We start from the raw sequence: 26150 nt of genomic DNA, 5'->3' as shown, positions 1-26150 counted from the left end.
ATCCCAATATCTAATCTAAATCTCCCCTGGTATAACTTGAGACTGCTTCCTCTTGTCCTGTTATTTGTAACTTGGGAGAAGAGACCTACCTGGCTACATTCTCTTTTCATATGGTTCTAGAGAGTGATAAGGTCTTCCCTCAGCCTCCTCCAGGCTAAAAAATTCTGGTTCCCTCAGCTGCTCCTCATAAGACTTGTTCTCCAGATCCTTCACTAGCTTTGTTGCCCATCTCAGTGTCTGTCTTGTGTTCAGGAGCCCAAAACTGAACACAGTATTCAAGGGGCAGCCTCAGCAGTGCTGAGTACAGGGGTACAGTCACTTCCCTCATCCTCCTGGCCACACTATTTCTAATACAAGCCAGGATGTCATTAGCCACCTGGGCACACTGCTGGCTCACATTCAGATAAACTGTCAATTAACATCACCACATCTTTTTCTGCAGGACAGCTTTTCAGCTCCTCTGCCCCAAGCAATGTATTGCTGTGTCTCAAGTGCAGGACCCAGCACTTGGCCTTGTTGAAGCTCATATAGTTGGCCTCAGCTCATCTATCTAGCCAGTCCAGGTCCCTCTGAAGAGCCTTCCTGCCTTCAAACAGGTCTACACACCCTCCTAGTCTGGTGTCATCTGCAGTTTTACTAAGGATGCACTCAATTCCCTCATCGAGATCATTGATAAAGATGTGGAGCAGAAGAGGCTCCAATATTGAGCCCTGGGGAACATCACTGGTGACCGGCCACCAACTATATAGAACTCCATTCATCATCACTCTTTCAGAAAGATTTATCAGTTAGTTACAATGAAAGTGAATCCAAAGTATTAGAATTTCTGTTTCCTAATAAGTCTTCCTAGATGAATTTATAGATGAATATTACAAATCTCAGACTGAAGGGATGAAAAAAATATGGTATGTATTTAAAAAGATGTCTAGTAGAAAATGTAACATTTAAATTTCTTGTTAAGGTAATCTTCTGCATTTAACTGTTTCCTTTTTTCCTTCTATAAACCAATGTTTTACATTTTCTCTGAAGTCAAGACAAAGATGCATGTTCCATTTCACAAATTTTAATACCTATGAGGATAAAGTGCAGGATGAGGTTGGTAGCAACTTACTATCCTTGGTGAATACTGTCTTCTATTCTATGTACTGTTCATGAAGAAATTTTATTTTAGGAATATATTATTCTAGAAAGTTGAAACTGAAAATTTCAGCTCCTGGGACCAAACTGCTAGATCACAACCTCACTGATTTCTGCCTTCAACAGTGAGCAGCACCAAACATTTCAGACAGTGTGAGAAGCCTATAGTGTACGTCCTTCTGCCATCTTTATCAGAGCTTTCCCTTAATCTCTCATAGTTAAAAAAGTGACTAAACACTCTGAAATATAAGGTTAAATAATACTTTGAGAGAATGAACTATTCTAACTTAAAATATCCTAAATTCTTTTCTGAATTTCACAGACTTCTTTGTCCAAGTTCTCATTAACTTTCTATTAAAAAAAAACCCTGAAAACTTACACACCTATACATATATGTACTGGGGAATGTAAAAGAGTGAAAGAACATAAAAAATGGTATTGTAAAAAATATTTAGATCTAGGAGCACATCCAGGAAGATTTTTTTTCTATTTATTTACACATTATTGATCCTGCTTTATACCACACAGAAAGTAACAGAAATCCCTTTTTTTTGTTGCTTCCTCTATAGGTCTCAGCAATTCTTACTCACAGTTGGAGTAGGGATCATAGAATCATAGAATGGTAGGGGTTGGAAGGGACCTTTAGAGATCATCTAGTCCAATTCCCCCTGCAGAATCACCTAGATCAGGTCTCATAGGAACTTGTCCAGACGGGTCTTGAAGACCTCCAAGAAAGGAGACTCCACAACCCCTCTGAACAGTCTGTTCCACTGCTCCATCACTCTCATAGTAAAATAGTTTTTTCTTAAGTTAATGTCCTCTTAACAAAAATTTATCTGCAGAAATCTCCTGTTTATTTTATATTTATATTCTCCTCCATTTTATATTTAAACTAGAAGGTCCTTCGAAGGCCACATTCTAAGCACACATTTTGCCTCTATAGCAAGATCTTGTGTTTGATGTTTTTTTTTTTTTGTGTTTGTCTTAGAGCTAGAGAGAAACCTTCAGGAAAAAATAAACTTACATTTTTATATAGTATATACAGTGAAATAATATACCTTATCTCATTTTCCCCTTGACAGTCATGACACTGTGTAGTTTCATCACTTTCTGGTCTGGATTTGGGATGTGTTTTCTAGGAAGAAAATGCATTAAATACAAATATCCTAAAGCTTTCTTAAACAACTCTCCAAACAATTGTTGCATGCTCCAGATTTTGAGCATCAAAATCACCTTCCAAAATGTCAGCCAAACCTTGTCTACTAACATACATCTGATACTGGTATAATTTTACTATTAAAGCCTTTTTATTGTACACAGGGGCACAAGGGGCAAAAGCAAAAGAATGCTCTTCTCAAAATATAATAGAAGAACCGTGAAATTGGGAGAATCACACATTTTAAATTTCCAGTTAGACAGCTATCACGCTGGTAAAATCGGATTTGCATGTTGGAGGTGGAATTCAACAATTTGACAATATAGATTTACATTTGCGTGTCACACATTTCAGTGAAGATCAAAAGAGATGTATCTTTCTTTAAAGGTAGAATGGTTCTGTTCCTCCCGCCTTCCTATAGCTATGAAACGTAATATCACTATGTAAACATTAAATGTAATATTTCTTACCTTCCAGTATATAGCTCCCAGAATAAAGCCAATAAGAAGAGACAGCAATGATGTCAGTGCTATGCTGATGCCCTGCAGGCTGGAGCTGCTAATGAAGCCAAGTGCCTCCTCTGTAATTACAGATGTTCTTGTTAGTGAAGACAGATTTATAGTAGAAAACACTCTTCAGGGCAACACCATTAGCAAGAGTATTTTATACACCACCTAGATAACAGCATCTTAAATAGCAGAAGAGATGCTTCAAACTGCTGTGGATATGAGGTGCACTTTATATAGAATCTCACTGGAAATTCTTGGCCATAAGAATACTCCTCTCAGTTCTGAAGGTGCTGTGTTGAATAGTTTCAACACTAATTCACTTTTTTGTCATCTGTAGACAATTTTCTCTTTCTTGCATTTTAAAGTTTTGTATTTATCAATCTTTAAAGGTCTTATTTCATAAGATAAAGTAATTACTTGGGAGATAATATATCCCATCATTTCATGCATCTGCTTAAGTTCCATAAGACACATCTCAGTGTGTCTTCCACTATTGAATGAGGCCTCTTGTGGGAAGTTAATTTAACAAAACAAGCTTGATTTCACTTTTAATGTCTCTCTGGAAAGGTCCTGTTGACTTCAGTAAGACCAAAACCCTGTACCTTGAAGTCTAGCTGTGTGCTGGTTTTTTGTAACCATTTTTTATAGGTTTATACATTTTATAAGGCAGACTCTGAGTACTAGTCTTTTATGTACACAAACAATTCTATTCCACTCACAGGGAGCTGTATGCATGCTGAGACTAAAATGTGGCCCTCCAGTTATTTAATCAAGAGCAGGAAGTGAAAAGTCCTACAGAGTCACCCTGGGATTCACCTTCTGAAATGCAAAGTGAGCCACAGGAGACTGTCAGTTTAGATATCATCCATCCAGTTTTAGTTCATTTCAAGATTTGGGTGTATTGTCAGATTACAGGAAAAGAACCGAACTGTAAGCACTGGAAAAGTGTAGGTGATTAGATACAAAAATTAAAATGGCCTGGTACCACTAGAAATTTGTGTGACTCATGAAAATGTCTAAGCACGTATGGTATGATATATTGGGTCAAGTAATGTGCACTTAGTACATTACTAAACAGCCTCTAAGAAAACACTATAGTTTAGAAAGGCACATTCTCATAATTAACGAGCAACTAATTTTCAACTCTGAGATTTTCTGGTTGACATTTCATAAGCTTTTACATAAATGTTCTTTTTATCTCTGAAATTCAGATGCATTTTCTAGAATCACGGTAGATAGAACTAAAAAGTAAGAAATTAGAAAGTCTGTATCATATATTCATATACTACATGTAATCTCATACACTGCTAACTAACTAGGTTCAGAGTATAGGGGCTTTAGCTTTAGTTACATCTGGTAGACTCAAAGAAAATACTGGTAAAGTAGAACCAATGTTATCTTACTGTAAAAGAAATCTATCTACTGAGGAGAAGCAAAAAATAGCAGATAAAGTTCTACAAAGTGAACATTAGCCGAAAAAAAGATGCTAACAATAAGTCTGCCTCTGTCTGCTCAGTCATTAAACCAAGAGCAGAAATTAACTGGAGTAGCATAGCTTTTCTTCAACTGTCAGTTTTAGATTAGGCATAGAGAAGATTTGTTTGCAGAACTGACCTTCAAGAAATCTGGACAAACTCAAATGGAACAGAGCCAGGCTAAACACCTCACAAAATTTCCTGTCATTACTTTATTTGAATTGTATTCTCAGAATATTTTCTGAAGAAAATTCCTATATTGCTCTTGTGGTCTAGTCAAGAAAAAAGCAACACTGACTTGTCTAATACCATTAGCCACTCTTCCCAGGGAGCCACTGCATAGTTATAATACTGAATAATGCAAATCCTATGGGGATGGTCATGTTTTCTGGATTTTGCTTTGTAAATTTCAGAAAAAAGTGGAAAAAATGGAAGAAAAATCAGAGGAAAAAACCTCTTCAGGTCATGTAGTGCCTAATTTATTGGATAACATGTTATGGTAAAGTGTGTAACCTCAAAAATCGTCTGCCTACTCTGCAATGTTGTGCAACATGTCACGACAAGCATGCTGATTTTTACATAAACTTCTAGAGAAATGTTCTGTATACAGTGTAATCATTGATAGTCTAGTATCCTCATTTTTACCACTATTTTTCACAAACTTTAGAGAGTCATAGACAACAGAAGAGCTGCCTTTACAATGAGGTATCTAAAACTGAAAACTACCCCCAATTTCTGAGATGATATGTCCAACATAGATACTTTCTTCAGCGTCTATGGAAAACTGAACAGAATTCATAACTAGTTTTTCATGTGGGGACTCGTAATCCATGGGCAGAGCCTAAATACACTCAAATTGTGACAGCTTCCCCAGTATATCTTTTAAAAATGACAATATTTTTTTCATAACTTGATAATTTATGAACTAATTTGGAAGTTAAGTAATCTATAACTACCTTAAAAAGCAAGCAACAATAGATTATTTAATTTCACTTTCAAGTCCAGAAAAAAAGAGCCTCTTGAAAGATTTGGAGAGAATGAAATGAGTTGTGATATGGCAGGTTTCTTCATGTGGCTTTTATTTATAGTAACATCTAAAATAGAAGAGATTGGACAATTTTCAGTCTGGAGAATCTCACGGGGACTGTGTCTTAATGAAGAAAAAGGAGATAAGGAAAGCAAGCTGACTGCCAATAGGTTTTTACTCTTTCCATGTGAATCTTTTCTTTGGGTAGAAACGTTTAAAACTCTACACAGAAAAATTCCTGCTCCCAGCAGCTGGAAAGGCAGAGAGCAAGAAGGAATAGGAAGAACCAGATGTATCAGTAACTTTGTGAACTCCTTGGGCAATGCCAGAACTGCTGGCTTTGCAGTTACTATACTGTTCGTTTAAAAAGATTCTATCCAATACAATGCAAAAGGGAAGTGGAAGCAAGCCAGTATCTCAGAGCTCTCACTCCACACCTTATGAAAGAGACCCTTAGGAAACCAGCTTATCTGATGTAGATTTATGTATAGTCTTTATGGACACTGGGATATTAATCTATGAACAAAATATATTTACATTAAAAGCCATTCAGCTACACAATGAAGTTATTGATCTGCTCTGCACCTTGAGCTGTGTGTGCAATCAATTATGATTTAAAGCATTGGCTTGATTTTTTTTTTTGCCATATATGTCTCAAAGGAATTTTTGGTTTACCTCTGCTCAGCTTCAAGACAATTACCACAAGATCTTATCTATCAAAAAGCAGAGTAGCTCTCACCTGTTCATTATGGTTTTCCATTAACTATAAAGTTGGAACAAAGGAAGAAAGGCACAGAAGGTAACCCCAATTGCATTAAGCCATGGGTGAACATTTTCAAATCTTTGTGCAATTACTGAATTAAACTATGGTATTCTTTAATTAATTATAAAACTAGACCTTCTTTCTAAAAACAGTTACAGAGATATCTGTGTTTACATGTTCTTTGAGCTGTTCAAGACTGAATAATTAAGCTAAATTACTGTGAGGAAATTGCAGGTAAAAAAAGTATGAAAGCAACATTGAACTTTCCATGAAAATATAAATAATGTCATGGCACTAAATTGAGTGAGAATTGTTAGTAACAGCTAGTAAATTCAAGCTTTAATCAGTGCAACATGAGATTCTCCTAATGGGGAAAAAAAAAAATACTATTTATTGTTTGGTTCAGACACTGAAAAAAGAGATCAGGACTCAGGTTTTCTTATCCTAACCCTTGTTCTTTGCATAGGAACCATTTCATCTGATTTTTCTAGACTATGCCTAGTATAACGATCCAGAGAAATATCAAGGAGCCTGGGACTTTTAAATTGGAATTTAAATTGGACTACAATCATGTAGCACAAAGAGAAGAAAACAAACAAGTCTAAATAAATTGGGAATAGGGATGCTTTGAAAATTTTATGGAGAAAAAGAGTAGGAACATGACACAGATCTATATTCAATATTAGAAGGATGAGAACAGCATTATTGACATTCAAAATAATTAGAACAGGATAATTGTTTCATTTCATGCTTAGCTGGTGTAAGACTTTAGTCAAGACTCTATTAAATACTATTATAGTATTTAATATTATTGTTGTGTAGTAACAATGAAGTCGTGAAACATGACTCTCAAGAAATACAGCAACCACATAAAAAATTAATTTAAGTTTTATTATATCCCATTTCTGTGATAATTATTTCATAAATGACTTTATTAGATGACACACTTCAGGTCTGTCAAAGTTGAATTTAGACTTAAGAGTAGTTCAAGTCATCTGGGTACACAGATTTTATTAATAAATTCAAAATTTATTCTTAACCTGGAGAGGTTCTTTTGCAAACAGGGAGTGTTTCTAAATGGTCTAGAAATCATTCATTTTAAATAGCTTGATCTGAAATTGTTTAAAATTAGAAAAGGTAATTTTTAAAAAATGCAGTAGTTTGTGTTTGGAGATTCTTTTTTCAGGTTTCCTCTCTCTTCCAAATATTTTCCTTTTTGTAATTTTAATCTAGTGGTGCTGCTCTGAGAACAGTATGAAGCCAGCTGACAGGCTGCCTGGTGCTGAGGAGTCTTTACATGGGAAGCAATAAGGTTTATTCATTGTTGTTCCTTCCAAGATAGTAGGAATTAAGTAAAAAAGAAAACTTATTCGGCAATAAAGCCAAGACAAAACTACAATTAGTACTTTCAGGGAGTAAGACAGAGACGCAAGTAAAGATGCCACAGGTCTCTCCCTGCAAAAAACCTCCAAACAAGTAACTAAAGTGTAAGCAGTCAGCATCCAATGTCCAAGCTAATGTAATTTAATCTGATTAAGAGTTCAAACTGTCCCCAGCCCCAGACATGCAGTCCTCATGTCATTTCTACATATGGCTGTTAACTGATATCCAATTTTCCAATAAATTGCTTAAGAGAGTGATAATCAGTTAAAACACACCTGTACAGCATATGGCCAGCCAAGTATTTTATTTGACTTACTGCATTACTTTAATTAATCTTTTTTCTTACTTATCAGTTCCAGTTATAAAACAAGATTAATAAGCCTGCTTCTGTACTCCCCTCAGCACTTCAGACACATGTGTCACACTGCTGTGCTGCCCAGCATCCCTCTTGTTACTGTACTGGGTCAAACTCCTTTCATCTGTACTGCTCCTGTAATTTATCTGTCTTTTTTTTTGGCTCCTTAATCCATTCCCATTGCTTCAGGCGGTAGCTGAATATTCTTCCTCTAGCAACAACAGCATAAATTATCACACGTTCAGACCTGAGAGAGACAGGTATGCGTTCTCTCCTGCTGCCTCATAATTGGCCCTGGGCTCACTAAGTTATTTGTAGCCAGCTCTGTGACCTCTTGGCAAGGAATTTATGGCAGTGAGACTTCTCTTTTCCAGAGAGGTATTTTTTGTTTCAACCTCCTACTCAGAGGGTTCTGGGAAATGATAGCTTAAGACCTTCTCTTAATTAGAAAGCAATCAGAAAAGGCTTCAAATCTGACAGCAGCTGTGAGCCAACTAAGAGGTAGCATGCATGGTGATAAAATGCCAGAGAATGACTAGATTACACATTACCAAGTGAAGCAGAACAAGAAGAAACTCAACCTTAGTGGTATCTGTCCCACCATTAGAAGCTACCGTTATGCCTACCAGGCTACACCAGGCTGCCCCCTTGCCCATAGCTTCTTAAGCACAAAGAGTACCAGCCACACACTTCATCATCACATATTTAGATAACACAGATGCTTGTGAAGTGAAAGGGGAAAACCATAAGAGATACACTTTGTCATTCTGATGTATACAGGAAACAAGAACAAGGGAAACAACAATATAGTTAAGCTTTAGTCACCATTTCATGAACCTCTAAGTAAAATCCCCTTATTTTATTCACATGGAAAGCTCCAGAGAGTATTCACCTTGTGGTACATGATGTCACTAAAAGTCCCTGAAACTTTACTGTTTCACTTCACCTCAGATTCCTTTGCTCTTTTTGACCTTGTGATGGACAACACTGAAGATCTTGCAGCAAAAATTCCAGGATCTCTTCCGTGGCAGTGATCAGTTGTATAATATACTCATCAAGACAGATAAGAAGCACAGAGATGGTCATACCAGATTACAGCCTGCCAAAAGTGTAGTGAGTTTGTCCTTGACTTGAACCAAAAGCATGCTGCCTGTGAAGTTTGCCCTAATGCAGCTAAAGCAAGCAAATATGGGGACTGTGTTCAGGTTTGGTGTCAAGCTTGGGATTGGCAGTACTCTCAAAATGTACAGGCATCCTCTTTGCCCACAGGAGTACCCTGGGCTTGATTAAGGACAGTTACTCTATTAATCTGGAGCAACTTTCTTTTGTAGGAGTTAAAGTGAGGTGTTTGAGACAGTCAAGTTTGCTGAGGCCATATGACTAGTGAGACCTCACGGCAGCCAAAACGGAGAGGCTTGCCCTCTCCAAGTTTTACAGAGCTGTCACATCATTGTCACTTGATGGCATCTCTAAATTTTGATTAGAGAAGTTCATTGCATTTTGGTATGACAGCTGAGAAACACATGGGACACCATCAGGCACAAGTAGCTTCCCATTAATTTGTACAATTGATGACACTCTTTTCCTCTGAGCTCTCATAACAATCAGCTACCAGAACAAAATGGAGACACACATATTAATTCAATCACTTGTACTTACTGTTGCTGCTAGTGTTACTGTCAATGCTGTCATTCCTAAGGGAGCTGGCAGCAACAGGAGGAAACAAAAATGTTTTTGTGACAGCGACTCTGGAATCTAAATAGAAAATGAGTGTGTCAGCATTACGTAATTTAAAATACAGTTCCCTCTATATAAGATGACGGGCTATATGACTACTCTGATGTGGCTGTTTTAAAAATCTGGCTACAGGGTTGTTTATAAAGTGGATTGAGCCCAAAAAGGCAATGTTATTAAGAGGCAGATGTGTCTACATACTGAGCTGCTGCTAAACAGCTGTTCTGGAAAAGCAATATCTTTAGACAGGTTCTTAGGTTATGGCACTGATCTTCTTCTAGTTACTGCGGCTGTAACTGTGCAACTAGATATGTTGCCTTAACTAAAAAACTAATAGTTGTCACTAGATAAAAGAAAAGAGAATACAGAACTTTTCCATTTACTGGAAGGATGAGAATGAACTGCAGAAGCTCGACTTGAGCTTGTTAAAATTTTCAAATTTTCAAATTTTCAAAGTAAGCATGGTCCTTTCCAGGAGAAGTAGGATGAATATGGAGGTGACCTGAGGCTGCTGCAATTTACAACTTGTCATAGCTTCCTATCCTTTCAATAGTGCAATCTTAGGCTCTTTTACTGCCTTATAAAAACTAAACAGAGTACTAACATAAGATAAGAACAAAGTAAAAACCATGATTCAGCATATATTTGCCATGAAAATCAACAGAGCAAAGTATTGTGAGGTTATTTGGATTATATGAAGGAATGATGTCACTAGGAATGATGGCATTAGTTTTACTGCCAGATAGATCTTGACTTAGAACAGAAATACATGCTTCAGTGTTGGTAGTAATTTTAACTGGCAGTAAGAAAGGAGACACGGACGTACAGTATCAGATCCTTACCATACTGAAATCAAAGGAAAACTACCCATTTATAGCTACCCCAAAATGACAGACATCTTACCATTCTCTGGTGTTTCTACTGTTGAAGGCAGAATGCAGTCATTCTTATCCAACGTGTCTGCGAACTCCTTGTAGACCTCAATGGTACTATTAAAATGCCTAAAAAAGTCCTCAGGAATGAAGCTACCTTCTTCATAAAGGTGACCATTTTCTTTTACAAAATCCTAAGGTAAAATATAAAATTCAGCTTGAAAGCAGGTCAAGAGGTTCATTTCAGCACCTCAAAAGATGATAAAAATGTTCAAATATGACATAAAATAGTTTAAATTTTTAGCCCACAGATGATGAAATTTGCTGTGTATAACTCAATAAAGTATGCAAGCACCCTGATCTGAGAATTTCAAATGAGATTTGCAAATATAAATACATTATTAATGCAATGTTGTAAAGGAATGAAAGGCTGTCTCCCATCCTACACTGAAAATTAAACACTTCTTTTTATTTCCCTCATTAAAAAAAAATTATCTTGATTCACATTACTTTGCAATGTTCCACATGATACTTTTAATCTGAACACAGGGACACCACACAATCATAGCTATTGGAATGGATATAAGGAACAGAATATAATAGCTAGGACACTATTTCACAGATCAGGCTCTGATCTCTGATAATGTATCTAAAAATAAGAGCAGGACTGTAAACAAGGAAGCCAATCACTCTGAGGTCTAACAGATAAGTGTGTTATGCCATACTAAACAACAAGTTTGAGGTCCATGTTAAGATCACTTATGGTTTTTATCTGACTCTTGCTTTCCTAACAACCGCTTCTTATGCCAGCAGGTTGAATTTGTCCTGGGTAACTCTGTACTACCAAGAAGTAAGATAGTAGTAGGAATACGAGTGAAATACGTACTAAGGAAAACTTCCTAGTTTTGGCTCTGAAATTATTTCATGTTTAATGTTGAAAGTACCAGGTACTTAAGATAATTATTCTCTGGGGAAATCAACAGCTCATTGTTTTTTTTGAATTACAGGATATTTATTTCTTCATTTGATAAAGCAAAATTCCTCTTCCCCAACAATGGTCCAGCTCAGTTCTTTGAACCATTAGGACAAGAAAAGGAAAAAAAAAAAAGAAAAAAAAAGATATGTTGGAAAGAATTCAGTATGAGATGGAAAGGTAGGGAATGGTTAAATCCTCTCAGTGATATAATGCCAATATATGACAAGGTTACAAGGTTATGTCACTCTAAATGAGATCGAGTGTTTTAGTTGATTTGATTCATTCTGGAAGTTAAAAAGGTACAATTACAACAGCTAAGGAATTACTTGGCAAACATAAATGTATATGAAGATGAAATCCTTGTCCTAAAGAACACGAGGGATTTTTCCCACTTTGTTCAGTGGGACAAAAACTTCAACTCTAGAACTTATTTTTAATTACTCTTAGACTGGTTAGAGCTGGGTAAGAGATTAGAAAGTCAATATATTTTCCCCCCCTCATTTTCACACAAGAGAAACAGACATCTCTTGTGTGAGACTCCTGGAATCATTCCAGCTACCGCCAGACTCCAGAGACATGTGGAAATGGGCAGATATTGCCTAGTCTTTGCTTTGTCTTTGTATTAAAAGGTTTATTACACCATGGTGAAGCTTTCAGTACTTCACATACTGTGATACATACTGAGTATATTAATAGCATCAACTACATCATTCTTACATTGGAATCACTAGTGATATTACTAATTTAAGGTCGATGCACAAGGAAGATTTCTGTTAGCTTCAGATACATCAGAATGAATTCATTATCTTAAAGATGACTGTTCCATTTTTGTCTACTTAAATAACTGTATACAGGTCATTGTACACACTGTAATTCCTTGTAAGCCATTTTCCTTTAAAACGAGATAAAGACTAGCCAATGTTAGCAGAGTGTAATCAGTGCATTTCTAAACAAAGCAGGATTTCAGATATACAGAAACAGAAATAAGAATAAATCTCATGAAGCTTTGGACATTTTTAAACTATAACCGAGTACTGTGGAACAGAAAGTTCAAATAAAAATATCCAGCATAAAAGTATAAGATTACCTTATTTTTATCAAAAGCTAGGCATGCCATAAGATCATTAATTATCCTTGTGAGATTATTGATGATTGAATAGTTGCTTAAAACATCAGACATATCTGAAATATCTGAAAATTTCTGGAGAAGATTGTGTAGACTTCTTGAAAATTCAGGCACCATCATATGTAACCAACAGTGATTAGGCTGTCAAAAGAGAAACAGGTAGATTACATATCAGACTTTTGCAAAAACTGGTTAAGCAGCTCTATGTGCAAAAGTAGATTTAGACTGTTCTTTCCAATTTAAATTATCTTGAGAGTCTAAATTAAAATTTGTCTTCTTTAGTGTGGTCAACTTTCTCTTCAGTCCTTTTGGTAAAATTTTTGTTCTCACTGATACCGATATATTTATGGTTGTCTGTTACATACCATCCTTTTATGAAACTCTTAATGAATGCTAAGCATCAGTCTGTTGAGGATTTGAGCCTTGGGACATACTACTATGAATCCTTGTCCATGCTTTCATTAAGTCATTTTCTTTTTTAAAATAACCACTACTTTAACAATTTACTCCAGACCTTCTTTAAATGAATTCCAGTTTTCATTTTATTATTGTTACCTTACATGACTTAGTTAACCCAAAGATCCTTGATTTAAATCTTTCTGATGAAGGTTTCCTACTTTTGCATGAAATCTACATGGGTTTTTATCCATCTTTAAAATAGTTTAGCCTAGGAAATTCCTCCAGTTTTTTTTTTTTACTAAATATCATTCCTGAGAACAGGTTCTAGATCTAAAAGTCTTTATCTTCCTGAGTTTCTGCCAACTAAAGGGTTCTGCAAAAACTGTTGTGTTATCTGCCACATCTGTGCCACTGGAATAGAGTTCAAATCCTTTCACTGACAACTACACAATCAGTTTGCAGATAAAGTTTCTACCAGCTGTTCACGACTGAAACGTCATAATTTTTCTTGATGATTTAGAGGGAATCAATAACTTCTTTTACTTAGATTTACATAACAGTAGTCAAGTAAACAAAAAGGTCACCCAGTCCAGGAAAAACCCTAACTCATAAAGTCAGCAAAAAACCAGTTAATGCATTAGTCACACGGCAACACACCTGGACTTTCCTTCTCAACAAATGCTGAATTTTTAATGTATATGTTATGGGAATTTATTCTGTATGTGAAGCTTTTTTTTCAACGGTTGAAAATGTGTCAGGTAAAAAGATAAAAAAGATCTTGGCTCAGTATTCTCAGTATCACTAAACCAGTTTCCAGTTGTTGCCCAGTGGGTGGGCAGCATCCACTGAATCTATATACTCCACTGTCTGCAATGCACAGTAAATGTTTGGTGAGGCATCCACTTCTAGACTTAACCTCATTTTATGCAACTTCTGCAATAAACCTGTATAGATTAAAAAAAATTATCATCACTTGGCCACAAATTACTTTATCAGCGACACAAGTGTTGTTCTGCCTTGATATACAAATGTTTTTAGTGAGGAAAAGCATACTTCACACTTTCAAAGACTAACCAGATTATTAGGCTTCCTTCCAGGCTTAGAGAACTAAATGTAAATACCTTGTTTGGCTACATCTGACTTTTCATTTTTGTGTACAACTGTCACACGTGGATAACAAGTCACAAGTCAGTATTATCATCTTTTGTAATTTTGTCAACAATGACTTTAAAAAGAATGAAATAAAATGTGAAATGGATGGTGCTTGGCTTGATTCTGTTTCCTTTTTTCCTGTTAAGTACCACAGGAGACGTGAAGCAAATAAATCAGAGAAAGCTTGTTGAAATGCACTCTGTTTAAACAGCATGTGTTGTGCCATGTCTCACTGCCCTCATGAGACAGATAATGCATTTCCCTCTGCTTTTCTGTAGGAACAGGGACACAGAACTTCTGTGCTTCCCTGAACTGCAAACCTGGAAACCCTTTTCCTCCAAGGTTTTGTGGGTGTGCATTCTCCTCTGTCAGAGACTAGCAAAAGCTTGCAGCTTCTCCTAGTGAGCATTTGGTGATTCCAGCAGGGAATCTATTTTGTTGCTCCCGTGGTTTGGCATGTGTGTGGGAGCCTCCTCTGACTGAACCATTCTGACCTACAAAGCTGTATTACAAAAAAGCTTTGAGTTTTCTTCTCAGTAATATCAAGCTGTGCAATCACTTGCTATCTCAATACCTACCAAATATCAGCAGAGATGAAAATGCTGAAATTGAGAAATGTGATATTGTTTTCAAGGAGAAATAGAGATTTAATGTTGCTTTTTTTTGTGTAAACTTTGAGGATATTTCCATTTTGGGGCACTTGCAAACCTGACTTCCCTTATACTTCCAGTTAGTCCTCATTTCACTTTTTCTTTCTACAACTACCTAAAAGTTTGAGTTTATCTGCTCTTCTGAGTTCAGGTCCAGCCTGCCATCTCTGCCTTCTAATCTTCAGGTTAGACTACACAGTAGTCTGTGAGACAACATTTAAAGCCGCTCAGATGCCCTGAGCTACTGCATAATGCAACAACTTTTCTATTTAATGGATCGAGTCAGTCTGTTCCTGTTATATGCACTACACTGGCTTCCCATCTGCTTTGCACTTACCCTGCCTTCCTACCTTTAGTCATCTACATTTGAGGCTTGTTACCTTGGGTACTTTCCCACTTCATGCACTTTTATGAAGAATGAAATTCATTGAAAAAAAAAATGCAGGGCACTGTTTCAATTCTTTCAGAGCTTAACAATGTACATCTGGCTTATGCAAAGGTGTGGGTTTCCCGGCTTGCAGGAACATTGTAGAAACCAGAGCAAAAACTACTTAATCAGCCAGTCTTTGCTGTGGTATGTGTAACACAACCTGAAATCCCCAAAGAGGAATTTGGCAAAGCACGATGTGAATAACGCTGAATGCTTCCTTCTAAGAAGGCATGTGGCCAAGAGCTGCACCTTTGTTCACCATGGCTGAAAGTGCATATAGAAGCAAAGGGAATATGGAAATATTGACTTTGAACTTTTCTTCACATTTATTTCTTGTCCACTTTTTGTAAATTTAAACTAAGTCTAAGTTTTATGGATATAATGTGGCAAGATGACATGGCATTTAAAGTATAGAAAAGCAATTATGTATTGGCAGTGAAAACTGAACCATGGAGTGAGGTAAGAGTTAAGCAGTTAGAACAATGAAGACTCATCATTCAAGCAGGCTCCTTAGTGGTCTTTATCCACAGTGCCAACCTCCTCAGGAGTGCAGCAGAGGAATGAGCCCTGATTCAGCTCAGTTTTGCCCATCAGCTAACATGCTCATCTGAGAGGCTGAAAAGCGGTGCTCCGGCTATGGCTGTCCTTGACAGATGTGAATCTCATCAGGCACCAAAATAATTGAGTTTCAAAAAGCACCGCAGCCAAGGGATGGTGGCAGCCAGTCGTGCTTCTTTTTTCTCTGAATATTGCCTATTTTCAGAAATGGAAATTTTTCCATTAGTTTTAATGATATTACATAGGGTCTAGTACCTGACATCCACAGTATTTGTCCTGAGGAGTTTTGTGTCTAAAGATTCAAGTTTAAACTGAGTTTTCTAAAGTACTCTAAGTTTTAGCAAAAGCCTCGAGTTTTCAACAAAACCCTTAAGAACACTGACAGATTTGCTGTAATACCTTGTAACCTCACAGCTCATGGCCCTTCACTGTTCTTTTCCTCCAGGTATCTTCTTGTTACTCAGGACTGAGAGAATGCTGCTTCTGGCACTGGTCTCCAACATCAATAGGGAATATTGCTATATTTGCAACAATGGATGCATTTTTACATGTGTATCACATACAAACTCTATTTTCATAATGATAACTTTGTGCAGCCACAAAACCAGCTTGTTACATCTACCAGATGTCTTTCAACCACAGATGTATGTGTATGATGATTTGTTCTTAAGATAAGTAAAATATTGTTCAGTTTAACTGACAAATTAGTCCTTTTCTTGCTTATTTTCTTTCCTTAAAACAATATAGTACAGCATAGCGCTCAGCATTTCTACTTTCACCTCGTTTCCTTCTCTCCTTTTTTCTTGCATATACTGACAGAGCATTTTCAACATATCATTCTAAAAGTTTTGTTTTAATTAAAGAAAAACATTGAAGATATTTAGGAGAATAAGCAAGAACATAATATGAATAAGTTTTTAATTCAAAATGTTATAAAAGTTTTAAGGTGGTAGATGATGCTTATTTGAAAATATCACTGTGTATTAACTATGGGATTATATACAAAGAATAATAAGACATATTTAAATTACATAAGACTCTCACTTTCTACTGATTTGTTTACTGATGCTATCATTTGCTGAATTTATGGTTGTCTTTATTGTCTCCTCCGTATTGTGCTTTAATGGTATTTCCACTGGCTGAAATTAGAAGGATGTTCTACAGTATATTCCATAAGTACAATTGGAAAGAAAATACTTCTTTTCTTAGGAAAGGAACAATTTTCAATTGACAAGATGAAATGATACAATAGTTTCACTTTTTCCAGAGAAAATGCTAAAAAATTTAAGATGAAGAAACACTTTTCTAAGACTCTTGTAATTAAAAAAGTTTTAAATGACTGCAGGACTCTCTCTCCATTCCTTTTATATGAATACTTGCAAAGCATCTGGAAAGTGAAATAACTATTTTTTAATTGTAACTTACTAAGCCATAGGACTAGATACAAAACGTTGCAGCCATCACTAGTTCCACGGGGCTATTTTATTTGGATTAACTTGAAGTAGTTGTACATACCAGACTATCCATCTTCGGGACATATTTAAGGGTTATCATATAATCATTTGGGAGATTTCCGATCTACAATAAACAGATAATAAAAATGTTATTAGTGACCACACAAAAGGCTTTGTTTCCATCACCGTATTCAACAAAATTTTCAACACAAATTTTCAGTAACCTAGCAGGTACAAAAACTTACATATTCAGTTTTCTTGGAACTGCTACTGACTTGTTTCTCACAATGAAGGATCTTTCCACATTTCTGTAACGTTCCCAGATCCAATCTGATCGGGTTCATTGCTATCACTCCTCAGCAGAATTAAAGTCACTAATGTGGTGAGATGTGATCTACGGTCATTCATTACTGCCGAAACTGTATTGCATTTTAATCTTTTAATGCAATGTCTTGAAGTATTTATATGACAATTTCTGTGTAACTCCAACCACTTCAAACAGTAATGAACCTGGTGCTCTCTAAGCCTTTTTCCTTCAAATAATTTCCAACTTCAACAAGCACCTGAACCTAAAGAAATATTTGTCTTCCTTGTGGTTGGGTTATGTACTAGGTTAGAAAAATGTTTGAGCACAACTTTGAAGCTGTGCTGCTTACTAATGATGAGCAATATAATTATATCATAGCAATGTCCTGAGGCAAAAGAGAACATCTGCACACATAAGCTGAGCTCGACTTTGCAGATGTGAGTGAGTACAGGGTGTGCTCAAGCAAAGACGGGACGTTAAAGAAGGGTTCTCACTGAATTATACAATGTGAACTGCCACAAATGGGATCCAACAGTACTATGAGATGTGGTGGATCACCTGGGAAATATGCTGAATGAACAGCTAAGAGGGAGACACTGTCACAATCTTCAGTCTCTTGAAGTACTTTTTTTCAAAAAGTTTATCAACACTATGAGGTTCAGTGTTATAGCAAATCCATTTCTTTTGTATCAGTGAAAGATTCAATTGATATTTCTCATCCTGGTTTGAAATCCATTCAGTCAAGACCATAAGCACATAAATAAATCCTTTGATGAGCCAGAAGCTATACTTTGCTCAGCAGAGCATTTCTGCTTCTTTAGGTTAAAGATCATTCTGTTATGGCTGCTTTTGATTCTGCTGCTATAGCAACCAATACAGGTTTTTTTTTTTTTTCCGTGCAGTTTTTAGGTAGTTTTGTTTGATACAACAGAATGTTTTATTTGTTAATTAAAATTTATTTTTAATTAAAAATTAAAACATCAATTTCAAAATGTTTTGTTTCTAGAAATTATCAAGGACAATAGTTTCGTATTGTCACTACTTTATTTACAACATTGGCTGAGCCACCATCTCTCAGCTCAATGACATCTAGCTTTCTCCTACAGATTTAAAAAAACAAGGTTTATACAAATCACTCTGGTAAATTCCTTTCCATAGATAATTTTTATACCTACACATTCCCGAAGCAGTAGTTGCAGAAGTGCCACTCTCTATATCAACTTTTATTTACCTGGTATTTTGGGGCATTGATTCAAGATGATATAAGTACTAAAAAATATTGCAACACCCTTTTCCTTTCTTCAGAACCTCTGATTTATTCTAAATTCTTGTCTACAATTTTTTGTATGTTTTTCTTTCCTCTAAAAATATCTTGACATCATGACACATAGATAATCCAGTTTCTTTTCCAGCTTGCTTTGTGTGCCTAGAAAGGTGGGATTAGCAGTACTTCAAAGCTGCAAAGATACTGAAGATGTTACTGTATGTGCAAAGTTTCCTATACTCACTCCAGAGGGATTCCATACTTAGCAATGTCAGCAAAAGCATAATTCTTTAAGAAAGGTCACTGAAAATTAAATTTGTTCCAAATCAATGAACACTACAAGAATTGATATGTATTATGTATACAATCTACTTTACTGACATCAGAGCCTGTCAAGCACTTTTCATGCACAGTTAAAAAGATGTAATTGTACAAGAGCTCTTATAGCTTCTCAAACAAAGCTGGAGAATACAGCTCAGCCTCAGATATTTTTCTCCTTGACAGACTGTGCATCAGAAAAGATATTTTTGAATTTCCTACTAAAAATGAAGAATAGCAGGGAGAAGGGTATAAAACATAAAATATATGCCCTGCCTCAAGACAAAACAACTTGTTAAAGTTTTATTGATTAAACTCCACATGCCAGATGCTCTGCTGATGGTAAATGATGGAGTTCAGTCAGTGCAAAAGAGTTATATTTGTGTCCCCATTGGACTTCCCGACTCATGCACAGAGAACAGGATAGAGATTCTAATGTAAGAGTGAAAGAAAAGCTTGTACTAAATCTGTGCATCTCCCCTGCTTTCTTGAAATGAATCTTGAAATTTTGGCATAAACCAGCCACCAAGTCTGTGATTCAAAAACAGCCACTTGACTTTCAACTGCTGAAGTTATCTTGAAAGGAATGAAAGGACTGCGCTCCCACTCTATGTGGGGTGCCTGACTGCTTTGGCTCCCAACAAGATGCAGAGGACAAGAGGGCTCTGAGTGGTCTGAGCAAAGGGGGCTGAAAAGGGACCATCCTCTGAAACTCCTTGAGTCCTGGAATGGCTTTTTTGGTTCCTGTACTCTACTCCTTAAGTACAGTGACAAATATGTGAGCAACAAAACACCTGCCTGTTTGACTTATCTTGGTTTAGACAAAAGTCACAATTTTGATGGTTATAAAGAACATCAACTGATAATCTTGAAAAGTAATGTACAGAACCAAAAGAATCCTGCAGTACAATTAAAACGCCACATAATGTTTCTCAGATTTAGTGGATATATCTGATTGTAGAAATTCTATCAGGTTCTAAGAGGTGATGAACAGGGAATCTGGACTTTTGTCTATAAATTCACATGAAACCAACATTAAGAGCTATATTCCCAGCTGTAATAAAATCTCGAACTGGGGAATGTAAGATTCCTTTTTGACAAAGAGGTCTTAATATTTAATACAGCACCGTCAACACTGCATAACTCAAATAATTTAAAAAAATAATTTAAAATATATTCATGGTCACATAGATGGGGAGATGAAAAAAGAATGTTGTAAAAGTGATTTGGGTCCTATAAACTACTCTTTCATTGCAACAGCAGAAAGTAAGAGAGACCATGTACTTCTGTAGGCAAGTGCTTTGAAATGAGGGCTATTGCTCTTGGAAGTTCTCTTTATAGTGACTGTCCTGAATATTTTAAGGAGACGAGCACAGATACCAGGTTTTTCATTCACATATCTAAGATAAAGTTTATATAGCAAAAATTACCGTTTACCATTGTCAGTGGTTTGATTTTTAAACTGAGGCACATGGTGGGAAAGCCATACTTTCCTTTTGGCTATCATTTTTATCTCTCATTTCTGTCTTCATCATTCCCCTTTTCCTGCTCTTCAATATCTCTGCATCTCCTTTCTTTTCATCTTTGTTTTTTCTTTTCCTGCAGGAGCTTGCACTTTCTGTCCATCATTTCTGAATCTACTCTGTCTCATCTGCTAATGAAGTAGTTAATAAAATCCTCATCATTTGGCTTAAGACAACATGTTAACGATTTCTGTTCACACTTCTCGCAGCCATAGTGGCAGATTACTTGCAGGATAACACCACCAGATCATTTTTCATAACCCCTTCATGTAGGAGATAGATCAATTTAAAAAATAAATATCAAATGTTGCAGAGAGTATGAAGTACACATTTACAGTAAAGATGTAATGTGAAAGCAAAGTGTTTGAAACAACGTATTTCACATAAGCAATGTGGTCAGTAAAAGCCAAATATTCACTGAGCTCCCAACGTTCGAAAAAAAAAAAAAGGCTTTAGAGTATTAAATTGCGGAAGAAGTATCTTAGATTTTGTTTATGGATGAAACCAAGATATGTAGGTACATTCTATACATACTGCACAGCTCAGTAAAAAATTTACTTATGTGTAGGTTTGATGTTCATATTTAACAAACATACATACAACAGATTCCTAATTCTTATGCAAAATCAGAATCACAAGTATAGTAATGAAGTTGTAATGAAGTCAGCTTTCTTCTGACTTACTGGGATAAAAAGAACAATGAAGGCAGGCTTTACTGACAGGTGCTGCAATTAGAGTTTCATAATACAGAACATTTGTTCATCAAGTAATGTATTTCCCTTCAGACATTTTCATTAAAAAAGAAGCAAAAGTGCAAGTGATTAGTAATGCGGAATGAATACTCTCTAAATTCTTTCATTCTCTATAGGTATGAAATTATGCTCTTTTAAAGTTCTCACTATTAAAAACAAATAAGAAATATTTGTTCAATTGTTCTTTCCTTCTTAAAATTATTTGACTTAGGACAAATTCTTCATATGACAAGATAATATAAAGATTTGAATAGATTTAATCTTACAGAAAATACAAGTAATTTTTTTACAAATAGATGCCAGTTTTGGTTTGATCTTAGGCCAATTAATGTTCAGAAATCTTATAATTACCCATTCTTTCTTTCCAAGTCTGTCTTCTGGTATGAATCTAGTATGATGTTAGTAAAAATCCAGATTAATACCACTTAAAATCACTTACACCATATATTTGTCCTCAATTTATTACTCAACACAAAGTTGATTAGGTAAATGACCCACATTTTCAGGCACTCCACAGTATGCCTTATTTATTCTCCAATAGTTTAGGTTTAGTAGACATTCCTGGTCTATATTCACAAAAAATGTTGAATAGAACACAGCCACTCTCAGGGGTTTTCTACCCAAGATATAGCAGGTTTACTATACTTGGAATGAGAAGCCCGGAAGGGCCAGAATCAAACTACAGGCAAAAGAATTTGTTACGGAATTGTGGCACTTTTCCACAAGCAATGCAAGTAAACTGCAGTAGATGTAGGGAAGAACAGAGCAGGGAGAGTATGATGAGAATCTGCCTGAAGTTCTTCAAGGATCATCCTTCCTGTGGCCAGGAGCAGTGTTAATGAGGAGAAGCTAGAACAAGAGGGCAAACTCAGCATATGTGAAGACATCACAGACAACATTAATAGTTAATGCCTTTGAAGACAAAATCAGGAAGCCTGATGATGATAATGAAAAAAAAAGAGGAACAGCTTGAAGGAAATAAGGTAGAAGACATAGGGTCAGAGCAGCACATTAATAAATAGAAGGGCAAAATTATAAAAGTCAAAGCCACAAAAAGACTTTTCAGGAGACCAGATTTTTAACCACCAAAATTTTGAAGAAATGTGAATTTGTATGGACAGAAAGCTACAAAACCTTTTTTTTTTTTAAAGTTTTAAAACTTAGCATACAAGGGTTTGTGAAGTGCCAAGAGCCAAAATGGACACCTTTGTTATAGACCTGAATGGCTGGGGAGAGATGGTGATCTACTTTCACACTGAGGAGAAAAGGTCCAGAGAATAATAACGTTTTGGGGAGAAGAAGAGATCATAATCCACCTCAGTGGAGGATTCAGGCCATACTGAACCTAAGCTGCTGTCTGAGCATAATTGAAGAGACAGGAGGAAAAGAGGCCAGTATCCTATGCTAAATGATGGGACTTGTGTGCTACAACTGAAAGCTATTTAATCACAAAGAGATAAGGGACTACGCTTCTAGTGGCACAAATTCTTTAGATCAGTGGAGAGGTAAGACTTTTAAGGGTCAATAGGATCAATAAAGAATGCAAATATCTATAGGTGTTATGTCTAATTTTGAAGATCTAAGTCATAAAAATATCATTCTTTAGTTTAATGAGTATATTTTGTTTCAAAAAAGCATAAGTGGTACAAAAGTATTTACAGTAAGTTACAAGAGTTTTAGGGTCTCCTGAACTATATTTTTCATCAATATCATGTTGGAGGCCATAATCTATCTATTAAGGACATACTCCGTATAGAATTCAAAAATTTTTACTTTTAGCGAAGTAATGTGATCAGTCAGTATACTGTGTGGTTTTCTCCCTTCTCGCACTCAAAGTCAGCTGATATTTTGTTGTAAAAGTATTTTAAACCTTATTATTCTTTCTTTTATTCTCAGTGTCAAATTGTCATGGTGTAGCGTTTCAAAAGAGAAAAAACAACTTGCAATATAGTCAGTTTAATTAAAACCAAGAGTTCTTATACTAAATTTAAGATAATAAACTTATTCCCATGTTATTCTTTTAATTCTCAGGTGGTTTTATAGAAATTGTTTACACATGAAAAATCTATGCAAATATTAACACAGATAGACAAAACAAGGATATAGACTTTCCTCAAGACATTTTCAGATGAACAATTCAAAACAGAGAAAATCCAGGTGTTTGAGCTTTGTATTTTCTGCATCTCTCTGTTATTTCTCCAACCCAAAATATCTTTGAACTTGCAAGTTAACTTCACCCAAATTTTGCATTTGGAAGAGAGATCTGAAAGGTATAGATGTGAGGAGATGGATCATACAGCATCCTCACGAAGGAGTGGCCAGAGGAGCTCAGCCCTACCTGACCCTGCTCAGCTTAGCAGCAGCAGAAGCACAGTGCGAACTGGACAGTAGGCAGAAATTTTCTACCAGATGAAGCGGCAAATACACCAGAACAGTCACCACATGAAGTACTTCCTTCCCAGCCAGTAGCCCAAGCAAAAGGGTATATAAATCCAGCAAGAACTCAAAACACTGCTCAGGTAGGCATCTTACCTAGGAGGCATGGGAGGAAACTAGTAACCATGGTGCATGTGGAGAACTAAAAAGAGATGTAGAGGAGGGTGGGATTATGGAAAAACAGTGCTGCAGGGATATATGGAAGAACTACAGTTGCTGGACGAGTCTGGAGGGAGATGTAGGACATGATATGAAAAATTACAGTCAAATTAAAGACTAACCTAATTTTTATGATATTAAGTTTCTCTCATATTTTATCTCAAAACCAAACTGTGATTGCTCAAGTTGCATGCAAGTTTTTGCAACTTGTATTTATACATTCTTTAAATTTAAATTACACTAAAGGGAAAGTTAAAGTTTTTCTTCTATGGGTATATAATTGACAGCCTTCATAGGAGTTCTGTTTTCAGTCATGCTTTCAACAGCTGTAAATCAAATTTTAGTACCTCTTTCAAGAAATGAAATATTATCTTAAATAAACATACCAATCCTTCAGAATTCTGCCTGAAGGGACTAATGTGAAGCACTAAGCATTTGTGTAGGACTGCAAAGTACCCCTCAGAGATTTACACTATGTGAAAACATACACAGTAACGCCCAAAGAAAACAAGTTAAGAACACAGCACCAGCAGCAAATGAAAGTGACTCCAAATTGACTGGTTGATAATATTATCACTGGTTTTGCAATCATTTTTACATAATAAAGCCATGATTTTCAGCTGAAGTCAGTATGGTTTTTTTTAAATTTTGTGATAGATCCTGCGCTACCGTAAGTGTAATCCCTGACTTCAGTGGAGCTGACTTCACACGAGGAAATTTATTTTTCAGGTTAATGCAGTGCTCAATTAAGTAATGTTATAATGCACTTAATTCAGTTCTTAAGCAAAGCCGTGAGTCTGAGTGAGAAACATGTAATGAGTGTAACCTGTTCACACCTAAAGACTGTAAAAACTGTTCAATTGTTATTGCCTTAATACAATAATGTCTAATATCATATGATTTTTATATATGGTACACATTTCCTATATATCTAAGGTAAAAACTTCTGGTTCATTTCAGGTGTGTTTGCTGACAGTCTGCTCCATGAAAATCAGTAAAACAATCACCTTTCATCTGCATGGGAAGCAGTCTGACCCCAGACAATGTTTGAGAAAATGAAGACTTTTGACAATTTTTATGGAAGTTTGGAAATTATATACTCCAGCTTGGTCAAGAAGGTAATCTCTTCAGTGAACTATTCTCCAGTTTCTCCAAGAAAGGTTTTGATCAAGTAAAAGACATTGATGGATTTACTTTCTTTTTCTATTTCCTTGGTTTTAATATAGATTTGCTAACTTTACTTAAAAATGTAAGCGCCATTAGTTACTGATTGCTTAACATAAAGAGTAATTTAAATAAAAGCTACTTACCAATTTTGCAATGTCATTCACATCATCTGTCACTGGATTCCCACAGGAGCTCTGGGCTTTGACAAGAGGATTAAGTAGCAGTAGTTGAAGATATAAGCAAGTGATAATCCAAGTCTATTTAGTAAAAAAAAAATAAAACCAAGAAATCCTAAGTAAGCAATCTCCAAATGTAAAGTAACAAGAGATTGTAGTAATGTTTTTCATACACAAATCTAGATGCAACAATACTCTTCATCTTTCATGAGGATATACTTGTACCACTACAGTACAATCTGCATGGCAGGGATCCACAGAAATGCACTTAATTGATCTTTTCTGGAAGCAAGAACATTTAGATTAATAATGGAAAACCTGGTATTGAGCCATTAGATTACTTGTGCAGGATCCCACTTAGGTGAGTGTCTGCAAAGTTTACAAATACCAAAGAAGAGAAAGAGACAAACTTTGGTGTATTCTTCATCATCAACATAAAATTAACAAAACATCTTGTCATTCACCTGATGAGGTATTTGATCAATCTGTGCTTCTAATGTGACAATGGATAATAAGGAACAAAACTATACCAGACCATAGCATGATAAAAGGGTAAGGGTCATAATCACAGCAATTACATTTGAATACTTAAACTGCAAGCTACACCACAACTGGACTCTGTCCAAACACTGAGATCCCAAGCAGCAATACAATACATTTTCTCTAAGTGACACGCCTGGCCTCTCAAGAGCAGCAACTTCGCTTTGGCACTACATTCTCCTCCTAAATCCTATTAGGAACAGCATTGCAATGTACTCACACAGACTTGTGAAATGCAGCCAGAAAAGCACCAGATAACTAGCTACAATGCACCTGGGTGTCTCCTTGGCTACACTGCCTGAACTTCCTCGCCTTCTGTTGTTCCTTGTGCTTCACTGGTTTCCCACAGAGC

At 36.0% G+C, this 26150-nt stretch overlaps 1 protein-coding gene across 3 annotated transcripts in view; it reads right to left on the bottom strand.

The window, feature by feature from the left end:
- KITLG (KIT ligand) overlaps positions 1-26150 on the bottom strand; it is a 54981-nt gene that overhangs the window by 3824 nt on the left and 25007 nt on the right. Inside the window, exons 2-8 of one of the 3 annotated variants that reach the window (XM_062015954.1) lie at positions 25226-25339; positions 17218-17280; positions 12475-12654; positions 10443-10605; positions 9465-9560; positions 2764-2873; positions 2196-2272 (exon numbers count right to left, since the gene is read on the bottom strand). In XM_062015954.1, coding sequence (XP_061871938.1) covers positions 2196-2272; positions 2764-2873; positions 9465-9560; positions 10443-10605; positions 12475-12654; positions 17218-17280; positions 25226-25339 — 803 coding nt within the window. The remainder of the gene's footprint in view (positions 1-2195; positions 2273-2763; positions 2874-9464; positions 9561-10442; positions 10606-12474; positions 12655-17217; positions 17281-25225; positions 25340-26150) is intronic. The other 2 variants (XM_062015963.1, XM_062015968.1) reach the window with 2 other exon arrangements.

The sequence above is a fragment of the Colius striatus genome, chromosome 1 (genome assembly GCF_028858725.1).
Source record: "Colius striatus isolate bColStr4 chromosome 1, bColStr4.1.hap1, whole genome shotgun sequence".
NCBI lineage: Eukaryota > Metazoa > Chordata > Aves > Coliiformes > Coliidae > Colius > Colius striatus.
This window is presented reverse-complemented; position numbering and strand designations above follow the sequence as displayed.